Source organism: Setaria viridis, chromosome 5 (genome assembly GCF_005286985.2).
Source record: "Setaria viridis chromosome 5, Setaria_viridis_v4.0, whole genome shotgun sequence".
NCBI lineage: Eukaryota > Viridiplantae > Streptophyta > Magnoliopsida > Poales > Poaceae > Setaria > Setaria viridis.
This window is the reverse complement of record NC_048267.2, coordinates 40,915,796-40,931,086: the sequence shown is the minus strand read 5'-3', so window position 1 is coordinate 40,931,086 and position 15,291 is coordinate 40,915,796. Positions and strand designations below refer to the sequence as shown.

General features: G+C 47.1%; 5 protein-coding genes and 1 long non-coding RNA gene across 6 annotated transcripts; 3 read left to right on the top strand and 3 right to left on the bottom strand.

Moving 5' to 3' along the window:
- Positions 1-373: 373 nt before the first annotated feature.
- LOC117856544 (small ubiquitin-related modifier 1-like) lies at positions 374-789 on the bottom strand. Its single transcript, XM_034738885.1, has 2 exons — positions 667-789; positions 374-622 (listed from the first exon to the last, which is right to left on the bottom strand). Exons 1-2 carry the CDS (start codon positions 787-789, stop codon positions 374-376), a joined length of 372 nt encoding a protein of 123 aa, XP_034594776.1.
- Positions 790-1,609: 820 nt separating this feature from the next.
- Positions 1,610-2,011, bottom strand: LOC117856543 (small ubiquitin-related modifier 1). The gene has a single exon (XM_034738883.2). It carries the CDS (start codon positions 2,009-2,011, stop codon positions 1,631-1,633), a length of 381 nt encoding a protein of 126 aa, XP_034594774.1. The 3' UTR covers positions 1,610-1,630.
- A 3,146-nt stretch (positions 2,012-5,157) lies between these two features.
- LOC117857572 (uncharacterized) lies at positions 5,158-6,716 on the top strand. The gene is made up of 2 exons (XM_034740310.2): positions 5,158-5,612; positions 5,682-6,716. Exons 1-2 carry the CDS (start codon positions 5,197-5,199, stop codon positions 6,334-6,336), a joined length of 1,071 nt encoding a protein of 356 aa, XP_034596201.1. The 5' UTR covers positions 5,158-5,196; the 3' UTR covers positions 6,337-6,716.
- Positions 6,717-7,189: 473 nt separating this feature from the next.
- LOC117857570 (probable anion transporter 3, chloroplastic) lies at positions 7,190-10,527 on the top strand. The gene is made up of 8 exons (XM_034740308.2): positions 7,190-7,651; positions 8,100-8,326; positions 8,473-8,836; positions 8,938-8,982; positions 9,070-9,216; positions 9,517-9,654; positions 9,746-9,779; positions 9,874-10,527. Exons 1-8 carry the CDS (start codon positions 7,229-7,231, stop codon positions 10,056-10,058), a joined length of 1,563 nt encoding a protein of 520 aa, XP_034596199.1. The 5' UTR covers positions 7,190-7,228; the 3' UTR covers positions 10,059-10,527.
- A 145-nt stretch (positions 10,528-10,672) lies between these two features.
- On the bottom strand, positions 10,673-12,035 carry LOC117857575 (uncharacterized). Its single transcript, XR_004640817.2, has 4 exons — positions 11,461-12,035; positions 11,122-11,387; positions 10,904-11,005; positions 10,673-10,782 (listed from the first exon to the last, which is right to left on the bottom strand). It is a non-coding gene; the product is annotated as an uncharacterized lncRNA (long non-coding RNA).
- LOC117857571 (calmodulin-binding receptor-like cytoplasmic kinase 2) lies at positions 11,171-14,274 on the top strand. Its single transcript, XM_034740309.2, has 6 exons — positions 11,171-11,450; positions 12,029-12,252; positions 12,365-12,530; positions 12,943-13,032; positions 13,320-13,624; positions 13,711-14,274. Exons 1-6 carry the CDS (start codon positions 11,171-11,173, stop codon positions 14,023-14,025), a joined length of 1,380 nt encoding a protein of 459 aa, XP_034596200.1. The 3' UTR covers positions 14,026-14,274.
- The last annotated feature ends 1,017 nt before the right edge of the window (positions 14,275-15,291 follow it).

The following is a 15,291-nucleotide window of genomic DNA, read 5'->3' as shown; positions in this document are numbered from 1 at the left end:
TCGTGTTGGTTAAAGGCGTCGTGTTGCTTAAGTAACCTCACCACGCCATTGCCATTTAACCTTCCATGATACTCCAAACGAAATATCTTACTTGGGCCCAAATAGAGTCTGGAGTACGGCCCAATTGGACTAAGCACTATCATGCCCAAAAGCACCCTTACCATCATATCAGACGTCGTCTAAGAAGAGTCGATGATCCACGTGAACAAATCAAGATCTGAATGTGCATTCAGTTTTCAACAGGCAGTAAGTTCAGAATCAACAGCCAACCAAATTGTCACACCGCTCCAGATTCCAAACAAATGATAAGAGAAGAAGAACGCCACACAGAAGTGCAGATGCGTGCACAACAAAATGGAGAAATACCGCCCGATCAAACCCGGAAACCCACCGCGGCTTTCACGCAGGAGTCCGGCTCGCACGTCGCGTGCAGCGGCGCCCCGCCGCCGCCGTCCTGTTTGAGCAGTATGTCGATTTCGTCGCCGTCTTTGAGCCCGACGTCGTCCGGCGTTTGAGCTGGACGGATGTGGCGGCCCTCGGCATCCAGGAAAAGGACGGCCTTGGGGTCGAGCGAGTGCTTGCCGCAGTACATGTCCATGAGCCGCCGCAGCTTCACGTTGCGCTTGATGCGGAAGAACACACGTCCGCCGCGATCTGGCTCTGCACCTTGACGTTGATGAGGCCGCCGTCGTCTTCGCCAGCCTCGGTCTTCACCTGCGCCGCCGTGGCCGTGCCCCTCACCTTCTCAACCCCGGGCCGTACATTCTCCGGCGGTGACGGTGGCGGCATCCTCCTCTGTAAATAAATCGGCTTCGGATCGATCTGGTGTGCCATGTTAGTTTTCGTTCCCACGACTTATCTATTTCGCCAGGGGACTCGGGCGGCGATAACATTCCAAGATGAGACGATGACGGCGTCAACATCGAGTGCGCGGGAAAACTGGGAGGCATGAGGCGTCCGATCTGGGATCAGACGGCGTGAGTCACTTCAGTTTTGAATCACTTCGACGTGTCGTCAAGTGCAGTCTAGAGGTCAACGCAACTACACGAGGCGTGTTTAGCACAGCTTCCATTTTGAGATCCATGCAGCATTTACAATTTGTGCAATAACAGAGTAGTTTAAATAAGAGAGTACGTACGTAATTTAAAATAGTATAAACAAATTGATCAACCAAATACTAGCATTGCATATGACCACACCTCATTCAACTCAAGAATTTATGCAGAGCTAAAATCCCAACAAAATGGTTTACTTGGGCCAAGAAGAAACTCTATTCGGCAAGTCCTAAATGGTGAACAGAAGGGCCTAAATGGAGCCTGGACTACGGCCCAATTTACTAAGCACTCTCACTCAAGCCCAAAGGTCCCTTCCATTTTTTAAGCTTGGTCGTATCCAGATTCTAGAGTGCCAAACCCTTATCGTAACCAGATCATATTCAGAACGCGCGTTCAGTTTTCAACATGCAGAAAAATTCAGCAACCAACCGCCAAACACATTGTGAATCGTCACATCGCACCAGCAGATCCCAAACAAATCATACGACAAGAAGAACGCCCCACAAAAAGTTCAGATTCATGTGCAACAAACTGGAAATTACTAGCCGGTCAAACAGAAAAACCTCGGCGGCTTTTCACGCACAAATCTGGCTCGCGTGCACCGGCGCCCCGCCGCCGCCTTCCTGGTCGAGCACCACGCTGATCTCGTCGCCGTCCTCGAGCCCGACCTTTTCCGGCGTCTGCTCGGCCCGTATGTAGCGGCCGTCGGGACCTACGAACTTGACGGCCTTGGGGTGGAGCGAGTGCTTGCCGCAGTACATGTCGATGAGCCGCCGCAGCTTCACGTTCCGCTTGACGCGGAAGAACACGTCCTCCGCGGTCTGGCTCTGCACCTTGATCAAGATGAGGGCGCCGTCACCGCCCGGCTCGGCCTTCACGGTCGGCGTCGTACCGGTGCCCCTCGCCTCCTCCGCAACCACGGGCTCCGCATTCGCCGGCGACGACGGTGGCGGCATCCTCGCTCCTCTCTAGATCGCCTTCGGATTGATCTGATGTCAGGTTAGTTTTCGTTCCCGCCACACTAATTTATGTAGCCAGGGGGCTAGGGCGGCGATAGCATTCCAAGATCCAAAAGGAAAGCGCTGGAAAACTAAGAGGCGTCCGATCTTGGATCAGACGGCGTGTTGGTATAGCTATTTGTGATAAGCCTTTGGATTAGCATATTACTAGCACATATGCAGGCTGATACACTAATAATTATCCTGGATTCGTCTATGCTTGATTTCCAGTCAATGTGCTCTACGTGTACTATGATTACTCTCGAATCTCAACCCTCAGTTTACACATGCGGAGTAACTTATCTCTACCATCCTCAATTACCGCAGTTAATTTTTTTCTCTCAACAAGGACATATCAAATTTTACTTGTCCACGTAAACAAATCACGATCTGAATGTCAAAGTTTCAAGACGCCGACAATTCAGAAAACACAACACCGCCAATAATGTCACGCAGCACCAGATTCTAAGAGCATGAACACCGCCCAAACAAATCATAAGATAAGAAGAAAAACATCACACAAAGTTCAGATGCACGACAAACTAAGAAACTGAGAAGTACCGTGAAACTTTGAAACTTGTCTCCCCGTTCTTGATACACAATGTTACCTCGGACTTCTGATTTCCTCTTTTGCTTCATTTTGTGAAGAGTTCCCACCTGATTAGAACTGTCCAAAGCTTGCTAATCCTGGGATGGCCTTGTTCTCTTATTGAATTGTATCGGTTACTGAATTAGGTCGTTAGAAGTGTATCAGATATAAAAATTCTACCTTTAGATTATAGCTTAGATAGGAAATTCAAGTGCAGACGTTCAAGACTCCACCTTCAGGTATTATTGTCAGAATTAATCCTTCTCAGATCATCAGTGCAACTGTTGTATAGGAGGCTGCACGGCAAGCTTGGAGAGGGGTTGACTTTAAGAGAAATAGGAGACTTTAGATTGGGAAGGCTTCTTTAATTTATATTCTTCTTATTTGATACTAAGTAGTGATTACTTGGTCTAAACCTCTGAGGTAAATTGTGACAGATTTTCTTTTTCTAAATCTTCAGACAAGAAGAGTTTGACAAGTTAGCAGCTGGAAAAGCAACAAAAGCCCAAATGAAAGCTATGAAGGAATCCAAGAGTTCAAACAAGTAACCCAAGACGCACGGGCACGATCCTAATCATTACTTGGTAAGAACTCCACACGAAGTTCGGATAAGTGCAACAATCTGAAAAGCGCTGCCCGATCAACGGATTAAACCCGAAAAACCTCGATGACTTTTCATGCACACTCCCATGCTGGTGGAGATATACGAAGATCGCGTCGTCGTCCTCGAGCCCGATCTCGTCCGGCGTCCGCTCGGGCCGTATTCTGCTGCGACGTAGTGGTCGATCGAGAGCTTGTCGCAGTACATGTTCATGAGCCGCCCTATCTTCCCGTCGCGCTTGATGCGGAAGAACACGTCCTCCGCCGTCGGGCACCAAAACTTGATATCGATGTGGATGCCACCTCTGCCAGCCTTGGCCTTTACCTTCGACGTAGCCGTGCCCCTCTCCTGATTCTCTCCCTTCATGGCTTCATCGGCATCGGGGCCGTGCCCCTCTCCTTCTCAACCCGACTCGCTATGTTCACCGGCGTCGAGCCAGTGCCCTTCTCCTCCTCTTTTACCCCTCGCCCTACCTTCACCGACGAAGGTGCCTGTGCCCCTCTCCTCGGACTCAACCAGACGAACGACCTTCATCGGCGTTGTGCCCGAGCCCCTCTGCTCCTCAGCCCCACGACATACCTTCACCGGCGTGAGGTCCATACCCTTCTCCTCCTCCTTAACCCCTCGCACGACCTTCACCGGCGTCGTGCCCGTGGCCCTCTCCTCCTTAACCCCATGCCCTACCTTCGCCGGTGACGGCGTCGACGTCGATCCTCCTCTCGATCTCTATCGCCTTTCGATCGGATCGGGTGTACCGTTTGGCGTTTTGGCTTTCGTCGATCGTGTGGTTTGTGCCACCTTATATAGGGCTCCAGCAGGTTACAAGGAGCATGACCTTTGAGCTAGCCTTCCAAGTTCCAAGACTAATGACGGCGTGAACATCGAGCGCGCGGGGAAAGAAGATGTCGCGCTGTGCCGCGCGTCGAGGCGCAAAGTAAGGGGGTGTTTGGATACCCCGTGCTAAAGTTTAGCACATGTCACATCGGATGTTTGGATGCTAATTAGGAGTATTAAACATAGACTAATTATAAAACTAATTGCACAGATGGAGTCTAATTCACGATACGAATCTATTAAGCCTAATTAGTCTATGATTTGATAATGTGGTGCTACAGTAACCATTGCTAATGATGGATTAATTAGGCTTAATAGATTCATCTCGCGAATTAGCATAGGAGTTCTGCAACTGGTTTTATAATTACCTCATATTTAGTCCTTCTAATTAGCATCCGAATGTCCGATGTGACAGGTGCTAAACTTTAGCACGGGGTATCCAAACACCCCTAAATGCTTTACTGGACCACCACCTGCCAACGGCAGGATGAGTTTTTTTTTTGTTTGCTCAGGATGAGAATTTGGTATGCACCCGTCTAATCCATACCATATCTATATAATCCTCCTCTTCTCCTTATATAATTGACCAATATTTCCTTTTTTACAGCCACGCAAATTTTGGTCGTCGCAGACATCTTCTTTGGAAAAATTTGCAGCATAAGTTCATATGCTTATCGCACGCATGAATTGTCTCGCCATTCCTCGCATACTTCAGTTTTGACCCCACCAAATTTTAGAGGTCAACAGAAGGCGTGTTTAGCACACAACTTCCATTTCAAGGTCCAAGCAATTTAGTACGTGTTTAATTTCAAATCAAAAGAATTTATGTGGAGCTAAAATCCCAGCCAAATGGTTTACTTGGGCCAAGCAGAAACTCTATTTGGCTAAGACCTAAAATGGTTGTGAACAAAAGGCCTAAATGGAGCCTGGACTCCCAATCGCGGATTAATTGCATGGTTTGATCTGAAGATACTACTACTGATACTAAAGCCAGGATCGCAAGTGGGGAAAGCCTGGCCCATCTTTACGGATGCGCGCAGCAAGCCCAGTAAGGCAGTAATCACAAAAAGCAGCAAGGGGAAACCAGAAGTCCAGAACAGCCACTAGCCGCCCACCACAATGCAACGGCTCCAGAATGTCTCTTCCGTCCGCGCCGGCGCCGCCTTCTTCTCCCTCGTCCGCCTCCGCCTCCTCTGTACCACCACCACCACCGCATCACCACCGGCCGGCTTCGTCGCAGAGAGCTACCTCGTCGCCAACTGCGGCCTCACACCATCGCAGGCCGTCAAGGCCTCGAAGCTCCTCTCCCACCTCGAGACCCCCCATCAGCCCGACGCCGTGCGCGCCTTCCTCGCCGGCCTCAGCCTCTCCAAGGCCGATGTCGCCGCTGCCATCGCCCGGAGGCCGCGGGTCCTCTGCTTCAGCGTGGAGTCTACCCTCGCCCCCCGCGTCTCCCAGCTCCGCGGCATCGGCCTCTCCACTCCCGAGATCGCCCGCCTCGTGCCGCTCGTCCCTTACGTGTTCGCCAGCCCGGTGTACGTCTCCCGTCTCGCGTTCTTCATATCCTTCTTCGGCTCCTTCACCAAGCTGCACGCCACCATCAGGAGGGACGCCCAACTCCTCCGCCGGAGCGTCGAGAAGATCGAGCCACAAGCCGCGTTGCTGCGCGAGTGCGGCCTAGGTGCTCGTGATATTGCCCAAGTGGCCTCCATCGCCCCGCGGCTGTTCTCCGGGTCCGAGGAGCGTCTCAAGGCAGTCATAGCGCGCGCCGAGGAGCTCGGCGTGCCCCGGGGCACACCCATGTTCCGCCACGCCCTCGTCGTGGCCTACTCTATCGGGCGGCAGAACGCCACCGCCAAGATGGAGCTGCTCAGGTCCCTCGGCTGGTCCAGCAGTCAGGTGGCGATGGCGGTGGCCAAGATGCCGTCCATATTGGCGAGTTCCGAGGACCGGCTGCGACGTGCGGTAGATTTCCTGACCAAAGAGGCCGGCATGGAGGTCGAGGCTGTTGCGCGAGGGCCATCGTTGCTCAAGTTCAGCATCGAGCGGAGGCTGGTGCCCCGGCTCAAGGTGCTGAAGCTTTTCAAGGAGAAGGGGTTGCCGTTGGGCGGTCGATCCTTCTACGGCGTGGCCTGTATGAGCCGTGAGAATTTTTTCAACACCTTTGTGCTTCCTCACGCGAAGATCCTCCCACGCGGCCTCATTGGTGCTTTTGCTACTGCCCGGGCTGGGAAAGCGGCGGCCGGACCTGCACGGTGAGAAGCACGGTTGCGGTTGGAAGCAGGGTGGGGATCCACAGGTTGAGATTGATGTTACCTTCGCTATTTATTCTTAAAAGATCCCTTTTGTATTAGCTCGGAGAGACCTGATTGGTGTGGTGACTAGTGCGATGCTAATCTGCTGCTGTCTTACGGTCCATGTTTCTGCTGTTCTGCATCGGATGCTTTTTTTCTGAACTTGGGTGAACATGTGCTAGATTTTGCTCGTCAGGTTCTAGTATTCGACATTATGGTAAACCAGAAGGAAATGTAGAGTGGTGATCCACATGAAGCCCTTTTGTTGAAGTAATTGGTCAAGCTTAGTGTCCATATATTTACTCAAGTACTATCAAGTATCAACAATTTCTTGCTTGAGACCTAGTTTTGCTTAGTTGAGTTCTACCTTTTCTTCCCTGAGAGAAACCTGAGTCCTGGACCTTTGCCTTGTATTGTATGATGATGGCTGGTCCTACATATTTCCGTTCCCGCCAGCGTCACCATCACCAATTTTGCTGCTCCCTGCCACTAATCCCGTCCATTAGCCGCCTGCAATGCCAATGCACTACTGCTCTGACTGTCTCCCATCTCCCTTGCCCTCCATCTAACCCAAGGTCACCAGCGAGGCAGCGACTAAAAAAAAAACTTCTTCCCTCCTAGGTATAAACATAAAATCAAGAAATCAATCTATGCCTGGAAATAAAAAGGAGGAAAAAACAACGAAAAAAGAAAAGTACTAATATGTTTCATGGGCCCTAATGGGCTGACCGGCCCGTGTATTCTGCCCGCGCACTTGACACGTCACTCCACCAACCCACTTCAGCAGGATCGTCACTTCACTTCCACTCCGCGGCTCCCCCTCCACCCCCGTGACTCCGCGACGGAGAAGACAAACGATGACGCCTCCCGGCCAACTGCTCCCCTTGACCCGCCCGCCTCCGCCGCCTCCCGCTCCTCCCGTCCTCTCCAGCCGCCGCAGCCAGTGCCCGCCTCCCGCCCACGCGCACGCCCGAGGCTCGCCTCCGCCTCTATGGCGGGCCCACCGTCTCAACGACCGCTTCCTGCATCCTCCTCGGCAGTTCCGGGCTCCGGCCAGGCCCCCTCGCGCTCCAACACCTCCGGGGGTTTCGGCCTCCGGAGGAGGCGAGGCTCAGGCGGCGGCGGTGGCGGAGTTCGTGACGTCTGAGAGGGTGAAGGTGGCGGCGATGCTGGGGCTGGCCCTCGCGCTCTGCAACGCCGACCGCGTCGTCATGTCCGTCGCCATCGTGCCGCTCTCCCAGGCGTACGGTTGGACACCTTCATTCGCCGGCGTCGTGCAGGTACCCGGCTTCCGATTATTCTGATGAATTATGTTTGGCTCCACCTGCGCTAGTGACTACTGCTAAGTACTGACTAGCAAGCAATTCTCATTGAACTATCTGGTTTTCAGAGTGCACAATTGCAGTAATCGCCGTTTTAATAATGTGATGTTAGAATGATTAATTGAAGTGATAATTTTGAGTAAAAGCGTGCTCGTATGGCTCGAGATGACACCTTTGGTGTCATATTCATTTGCTCTGCCTCTGCAAACGTAGTAAAGCACTAAACATGGTTCATAAGGTTTGAATTTTCACTCCAAAGTTGTGTAGCACTTCATATTTCTCACTCAGGCTGCTGCAGCGGAAGTGATTTACCGAAAAATACACATAAGAAAGTAAGGGCATGGGTTTGCGCATCTTGTTTGAACAATATGGTGATGCCATTGTGTTTTTTTGGCACTGCAAACAGTCATCCTTTCTTTGGGGATACCTGATGTCGCCTATAATTGGTGGAGCACTTGTTGACTACTATGGTGGAAAGCGAGTCATGGCTTATGGTGTAGCATTATGGTCCTTGGCTACATTCCTATCTCCTTGGGCTGCTGGTCGCTCTATCTGGTTGTTTCTCTTTACCAGAGTTTTGCTGGGTATTGCAGAAGGAGTGGCACTCCCAAGCATGAACAACATGGTGTTGAGGTATCTTCCTTTGTAATTCTATTCCTTTTGATTAGTTGTATTCATCCCCAAGCTTTTCCCCAGTCCCCACAACATATTGTTGTTTGGCTGGGCGTCATTTCTGTTAAGATTTTTGTAACTGTTTGCATTGGGCCTTTTTCTTACAGGTGGTTTCCTAACACAGAGAGATCTAGTGCTGTGGGTATTGCAATGGCTGGCTTTCAGCTTGGCAATACCATTGGGTTACTTCTTTCCCCAATTATCATGTCACGAACTGGAATATTTGGACCCTTTGTGATATTTGGATTATTTGGATTTCTGTGGGTGTTGGTGTGGATACCAGCTATATCTGGCACACCTGGTGAACATGCACAGATATCAGCATATGAACTGGAGTATATAACCAAAGGTCAGAAATTGGTCAAACCTCCAATCGGGAGTGCAAAAACAAAGAAGGTTCCCCCTTTCAGCAAACTACTTTCCAAATGGCCAACATGGGCTTTGATCAGTGCAAATGCCATGCATAGCTGGGTAACTCCTATAAATATCTACTTTTCACCAATTCTTTACAACTCTGACATACAAAGACACATTTTATGGACAATATCTTGAGCGTCATGATTTTTTTTCAGGGTTATTTTGTCATCCTTTCATGGATGCCAGTCTATTTTAAAACAGTAAGTCTTCATTCTTTTTCAATGTTCTCTGAATATATAAATTAACACTCCCAGTATTCAACTTGATATTATTTTTATGCTTTTCAGATATATCATGTCAATCTGAGAGAAGCTGCATGGTTCAGTGCACTCCCCTGGGTGATGATGGCAGTTTTAGGTTATGTGGCTGGTCTTGTCTCGGACATGCTTATTAGAAATGGTACAAACATTACTTTAACACGGAAGATAATGCAGGTATGTTGATTCAAAAAAATGTAGCAGAACAGCCGGGAAAGTTTTTGTTTATTTTATTCATACATTCTTGTACACCCATCCACATTGTTAACAAATGTAACATACTTCCTGATATGCTGTGCTCTAACTGCTGGTAATTGGTTTCACAAGATAAATCAACCAAACATATGTTAAGTCTTACATGAACATTGGCAGTTTATTTTCATTGATATTAATTTTTTTATCTTTTTCACTTCAGATGTATGCATTAACTGCTGGGATTAAAACTAAACCCTGACTATTTGACTTTTCTTCCTGCAGTCAATTGGCTTTCTAGGACCTGGTATTGCTTTGCTTGGTCTGAATGCAGCAAAGAGTCCGATTATTGCTTCAGCATGGCTTACAATTGCTGTTGGTCTGAAATCCTTTGGCCACTCAGGTTTCTTAGTAAATTTACAGGTATCTAAATTTTCATACCTTAGTTCAGTGACTCTTATTCTTCTCAATTGGATCATCTTTTCCCATCTGATTCATTTTTAATATATATCAGGAGATTGCCCCACAATATGCTGGAGTCCTACATGGTACTAAATAGTAAATATGTTCCTTCCTCACTTCAGCTATAACGTTTTATTCGGTTGCATTAACTAGTTTTAATCTACAATTGTGCTGTGATAGGAATGTCAAATACAGCTGGGACATTTGCTGCCATTTTAGGAACTGTTGGAGCAGGGTTTTTTGTTGATCGGATGGGTTCTTTCCGTGGGTTTTTGATACTGACGTCGCTTCTGTACTTCAGTAGTGCTCTTTTCTGGGATATATTTGCTACTGGAGAGCGTGTTGACTTTGATGGCACTGGCTAGCGCCTCAGAGGAACTCTACAGTTTCTATCCAGCACAAAATGATGATTCAGAACAAAGCGTTACCGCCCCCTCTTAGAAACCCTCGAGTTCTATGCACATGGAGAGCTGAAGTTGTGACTGTACAGCGCAAGGTATGCAGTGAGCTTATCTTGGAAGTCAAATATCAGTGATGGTGAACACATGGAACCGGCTTTGAAGATCATGTTAGATTTTCTTGTAGGGCAAGTCCGAAATGTGTTATAGTCAATGAAATTGAAGGTGTAACTTAGAATAAATAACAGGGTAGGAGCCTGACCATCCATGGCGCCAAAACCAGTAGAGAAACTGATTTGCAGGCTAGTTGGAGGCTGGGAATCCAGCATGGATTATGATAACAGGTGTTTCAAAACACAGGAAACTTGAGTGTAAATGCCACGAAATAAGTGGTGAGGTTTTAAAATCCTGAAGAATCATGAGGGTTTTGGGGATATTTTTCCATATTTCAAGTATAATATGCAAGCAAAGAAATAGGGAGAAGACTCCTTGAGGGTGAACATGGAAGGATGTACATTGATGAAAATTATTAAAATTCCAATGCGATGCTATTCAGTACTGAGAATGTCAGCACACATCGATGCGACTGCAAATTGCTTCTTCGAGGCTTATATATAATCAAGACCGGAGTCAACTGTTCCATTCCGTCAAAAAGGAAATATTCTTGGAGGTCTATTGGCATCAAGAATTTCTGTGACATCACGAAGAGAACGCTTCAGCGCAAGAACTTCACAGTTACAGGATAGGCCAAAAGACGATGCCATATGGTCCAGTTCCTCTCTGGACTCTGGCAATGGAATTGTGGAACATACCTACTCTGAGTCGACATCCTCCACCAACTAAATTATTGCAAACTGTAGTTTTCATACGCACATTAACTCATAAGTCATAACTCCTAACCTCATTGGCTTGACCTGAAAACCCATTTCAACAACCTTTTTATGATAATAAAGATTATGCACCCAGTCAAACTTGAATCAGTCTGTCGCCTCCAAGTCTACAAAACCTTACAGCCAGAAGAACATGGTACCTGATTATGCACGAGCAGCTGTTCAAGCCATCTTCGAATCCTATCAGCTATGCTGGCAGCTCGCAACCGGGCATCCCCCACCGGCCATGGAGGTTTCTCTGGCTTCAACAGTGAGTTTCATCAGTCAGATCCAGGGTTCTCTTGGACTTCCACCTATACACCTCGTTCCCGTGTGGTCAACAAGAAGGTCAGGAGCTCAAGATCGATCAGGGGAAAAGTTGCTGCACTTGCAGGGTCATGCACAAAATGCTTCGCTCCTCCTCGATCTGAAATCAAGGAAGCCCATGAGAACACACCAATCGATGGCCAGGATGTGACTATTAGTCCCAGTAAGCTCACCTTCTTTTCTCCATTCATCCGTCATGTAAAAGCTGATTCTCTGCCTGTGATCATCTTAGTTACTAGCTAGCCCTGAAAAGACTTTTGCATTGGAAACAAGGCATGAATATTTACCTTGTGTCCTAGTCAAATGAGCCATATCAGGCCTTTAAAGTTTTAGTCAAGAAACAACTTGTAGATAAGGAGTCTACCCTCATTAAGCTTCAACTTGGTTACAAACCTACCAGTAAATTAGAGATTAATGGGGCTCCGGATCTACAATCTGGGGTTTCACTGCCACTTGACCACTTTCTGTTTCCACTTTTCACATAAGCAAATGAGAACTCAAACTCGTTCACTTTAGCATTGCTTTCGAACTGATATATATATTGACATGCTTGTGGTCAATCCTGAAGCTTCCACTCAACCTACAAGGCTTAACAAACCCCATATGGCCAAATGTAGTCCTAAAAAACAAATGTAGCTGCTTAATGATGAATACTGTGTGAGCATGTGTTCTTAATCAACTATTCAATTATTCAAGCGAATCTGAGTTCCAGTTAAGAAGGTTTCCAATTGTCTCTTGCAGTCTCCAGAATTTCATCGACAAGTAGCACGAGCAATAATATATCCAGACAGAGAGGTAGTAGCAGCCAAACAAAGTCATGGCAAGAACAGTTCTCATTTCAGGAAATTTGCATCGCAACTTCAAACTTTAGTGAACAAAACAGAATTGGGTTAGGTAATTTTGGCACTGTGTATAAGGCAAAGCTCAGGGATGGATCCATCATAGCTGTAAAGCGGGCTACTAAGGTTTGTAGGTGAATTCCTTCAACACAAGAAAGACTGTACATATTTACTACAATGAACTACTTGCAGCAATCAAATCAAGAATAAGTTTTCATGTAACATCTGGAATTGGCAGACGCATGGCGGGCATATATCTGTAGAGTTTAGAAGTGAAATCCAGATGTTGTCAAAGGTCGAGCATTTGAACTTGGTGAAGTTTCTTGGGTACGTGGAATACGAGGATGAACGCCTAATTCTGGTTGAGTATGTCAATAATGGAACACTCCGTCAACACTTGGATGGTATGTCAAACATCTGCAACAGACATGCTTGAATTCATAATAATTTTGTTTTTAATGTACTGTATCAATATTGTCAAGATGGTAAAACCTATAAAGTTGTAGAATCCACTAATTTTGTCAGCCAACAAAGATAGTAGAACTGGATGAAATTAGATGGATTGAAGTATTGTCTATAAATACAAAAGTCACTCATGATGTCCTAAATGCTAATCTACTGGAAGAGATGCGAAAACATGTGTATGCTATTCAGGTTAACCCTATGGTTTTCAATCATGTATGTTTTAACCATATTTTCATTTATATTTCTACATCCAGTCACTTTTGTTTCTTGGACTCAAATTGTGTTACCAATCTTCCTTTTGTAGCCATCAGATTAAAAGAGAATTTACAAATACACTTTGCCATTATGCAGGATCACAAGGTGAACCATTGGAATTTGCACAGCGTCTCAACATTGCTATTGACATAGTTCATGCCATTGCCTACTTACATGGTTATACAGGTACCTACACTCCATTTCTACTTTAAAAACTGAATCACCTTCCAGCATATGCATATATTCATATTTGGGATGAAAGCACAAGTGCATATATAACTATGGCCTTGAATGTTTATACATCAGTTCCCTATATGCAACAAGCAGCATCAAAATCACCAATTCACCAGCTCAGAACATTCTTGATCAGAACTTTGTCTAGCACCACACAACGTATCTATTGACACCTATAACAGATACCAATTTTTCAGCATCCTAATGTCGACAAACATTTTCCCACAATGGGCGTGCAGATCACCCAATCATCCACCGTGACATCAAGTCATCCAACATTCTCCTAACAGAGCACCTGCGAGCAAAGGTTGCCGATTTTGGCTTCGCACGCCTAGCCCCCGAAAACCCTGAAGCGACCCACGTCTCAACGCTAGTGAAGGGGACGGCCGGATACGTGGATCCTGAGTACCTGCACACGAACCAGCTCACCGATCGCAGCGACGTTTACTCCTTCGGCGTCCTCCTTGTCGAGCTCATCACCGGCCGACGCCCTATCGAGCGCGGGCGCGGCCGCAGGCGCCACCAACGCCTCACCACCGAATGGGTAAAGCAAGCACACATAAACTAGCGCTTCTGACACGGAAACGTACTGCACGTGAGGTGTTTGACGAAATTACCGTGTTAGTGCAGGCGCTGCGCAAGTGCAGGGAGGGCGACGTAGTGGTGGTGATGGACCCCCGGATGCGGCGGAGCAGCGCGGTGGTGGCGGCGGTGGAGAAGGTGATGGCCCTGGCGGCGGAGTGCACGGCTCCGGAGCGCGCGGCGCGGCCGGCAATGCGGCGGTGCGCCGAGGTGCTCTGGTCCGTGAGACGCGACTTGCAGCAGGAGCAGCAGCGCGCGGCGGCCGCGGCCGCGAGCGCAGCAGCGAGGCGGCACGATGACTCGACGTACGCACCGCCGTCGGTTACAAGTTCGAGGCAGGAGAGGTTCGGGAACTTAAGATGATCTGCAGCACGAAATTGACGGGAACACGATGGTCGATGGAGAATCAAATTAGTACGAACTGCGAAGTATGGCTGACTTGGCCGAAATAGAGTATCGTGTTTACTGTGTTACCGTTTGAAGTATCCTAAAGGGAAACTGAATTCTGCTTTTGCAAATAAAATTTTTGGTCCGTTTTAGTACAAATAAAGTGTTGCAGACTCTGCACCGTGCTGGGAGATTTGATTCACTGCATGCTCCAAATCGAGGCTCCAAATCGGCTTGCGAAGGTGCACGGCGTGCCAGTCAATGTGATCTGCATTTGACAAGAAAAAGCTTGGTAATGCTAAATTATTGAGCAGATCGGCTGTGAAGCCTACGAGCTCATGAATGGTGTTACTTTGAATAAACCATATAAAATATGCTATTAATATAATCATGGACTGCAGCAATGACTATCAAAATTAATAGCATGTGCCATCGGCTAGATGAGCCAACGGGCTTTGATAAGATCAGATTAAAACAACTGCCATTAGACGATGACTTGTTCATCACGTGCATGCCAATTAAGTTATCATATTCACTTGATGTTATGAACCGATAAATCGGATCTAACCGAGACAGTATGGCGTCACAGGGCATTAATTAAATTTAAAGACAGTATGGCATCGCAGGGCATTAATTAAATCTAACAATATAAAAGACTAGAACGTGATAACAAGATCGCGCGCATGTAGCCATCGGCTTGATAACGTCAACCTACTACTGTGATGGATGGATCGAATCTAACCGAGATAGCATCGGCTTAACAGTAATAAGTTAATGCTAAAGAGTGGCATGGGGGGCAAGGATAGAGATCTATCGGATCTAATAACGATACAACAATAATAAGATCAAACTAGCCGATATGATCAGATAACTGGTGAGCGCTTAAAGCAACTAAGAGATCGATATGATTCAACTTAATCAAATCTAAGCAAACTCGATAACTAGCCTTACGATAAGAGAATCAAAATATCAAACCTAATCGTAAAAGTTTTGATACAAATAACGTAAAGATTGATAATAACAGTACTTATAAGCTCGTCGGAGGTCGAAGCCGATGCAGCGCTCCTAGCTAGAAGGAACTCGTCGAGAACTATTTCTACAGCTACTCCTAGGGTTTGGTGGTGTGAAGATGAAAAAATTATATTGATGAATTGATGATTTCTGTACAACGCTCTGGGTTTATATATATATATATATATATATATATATATATATATATATACACACACCATGGAGCAAATC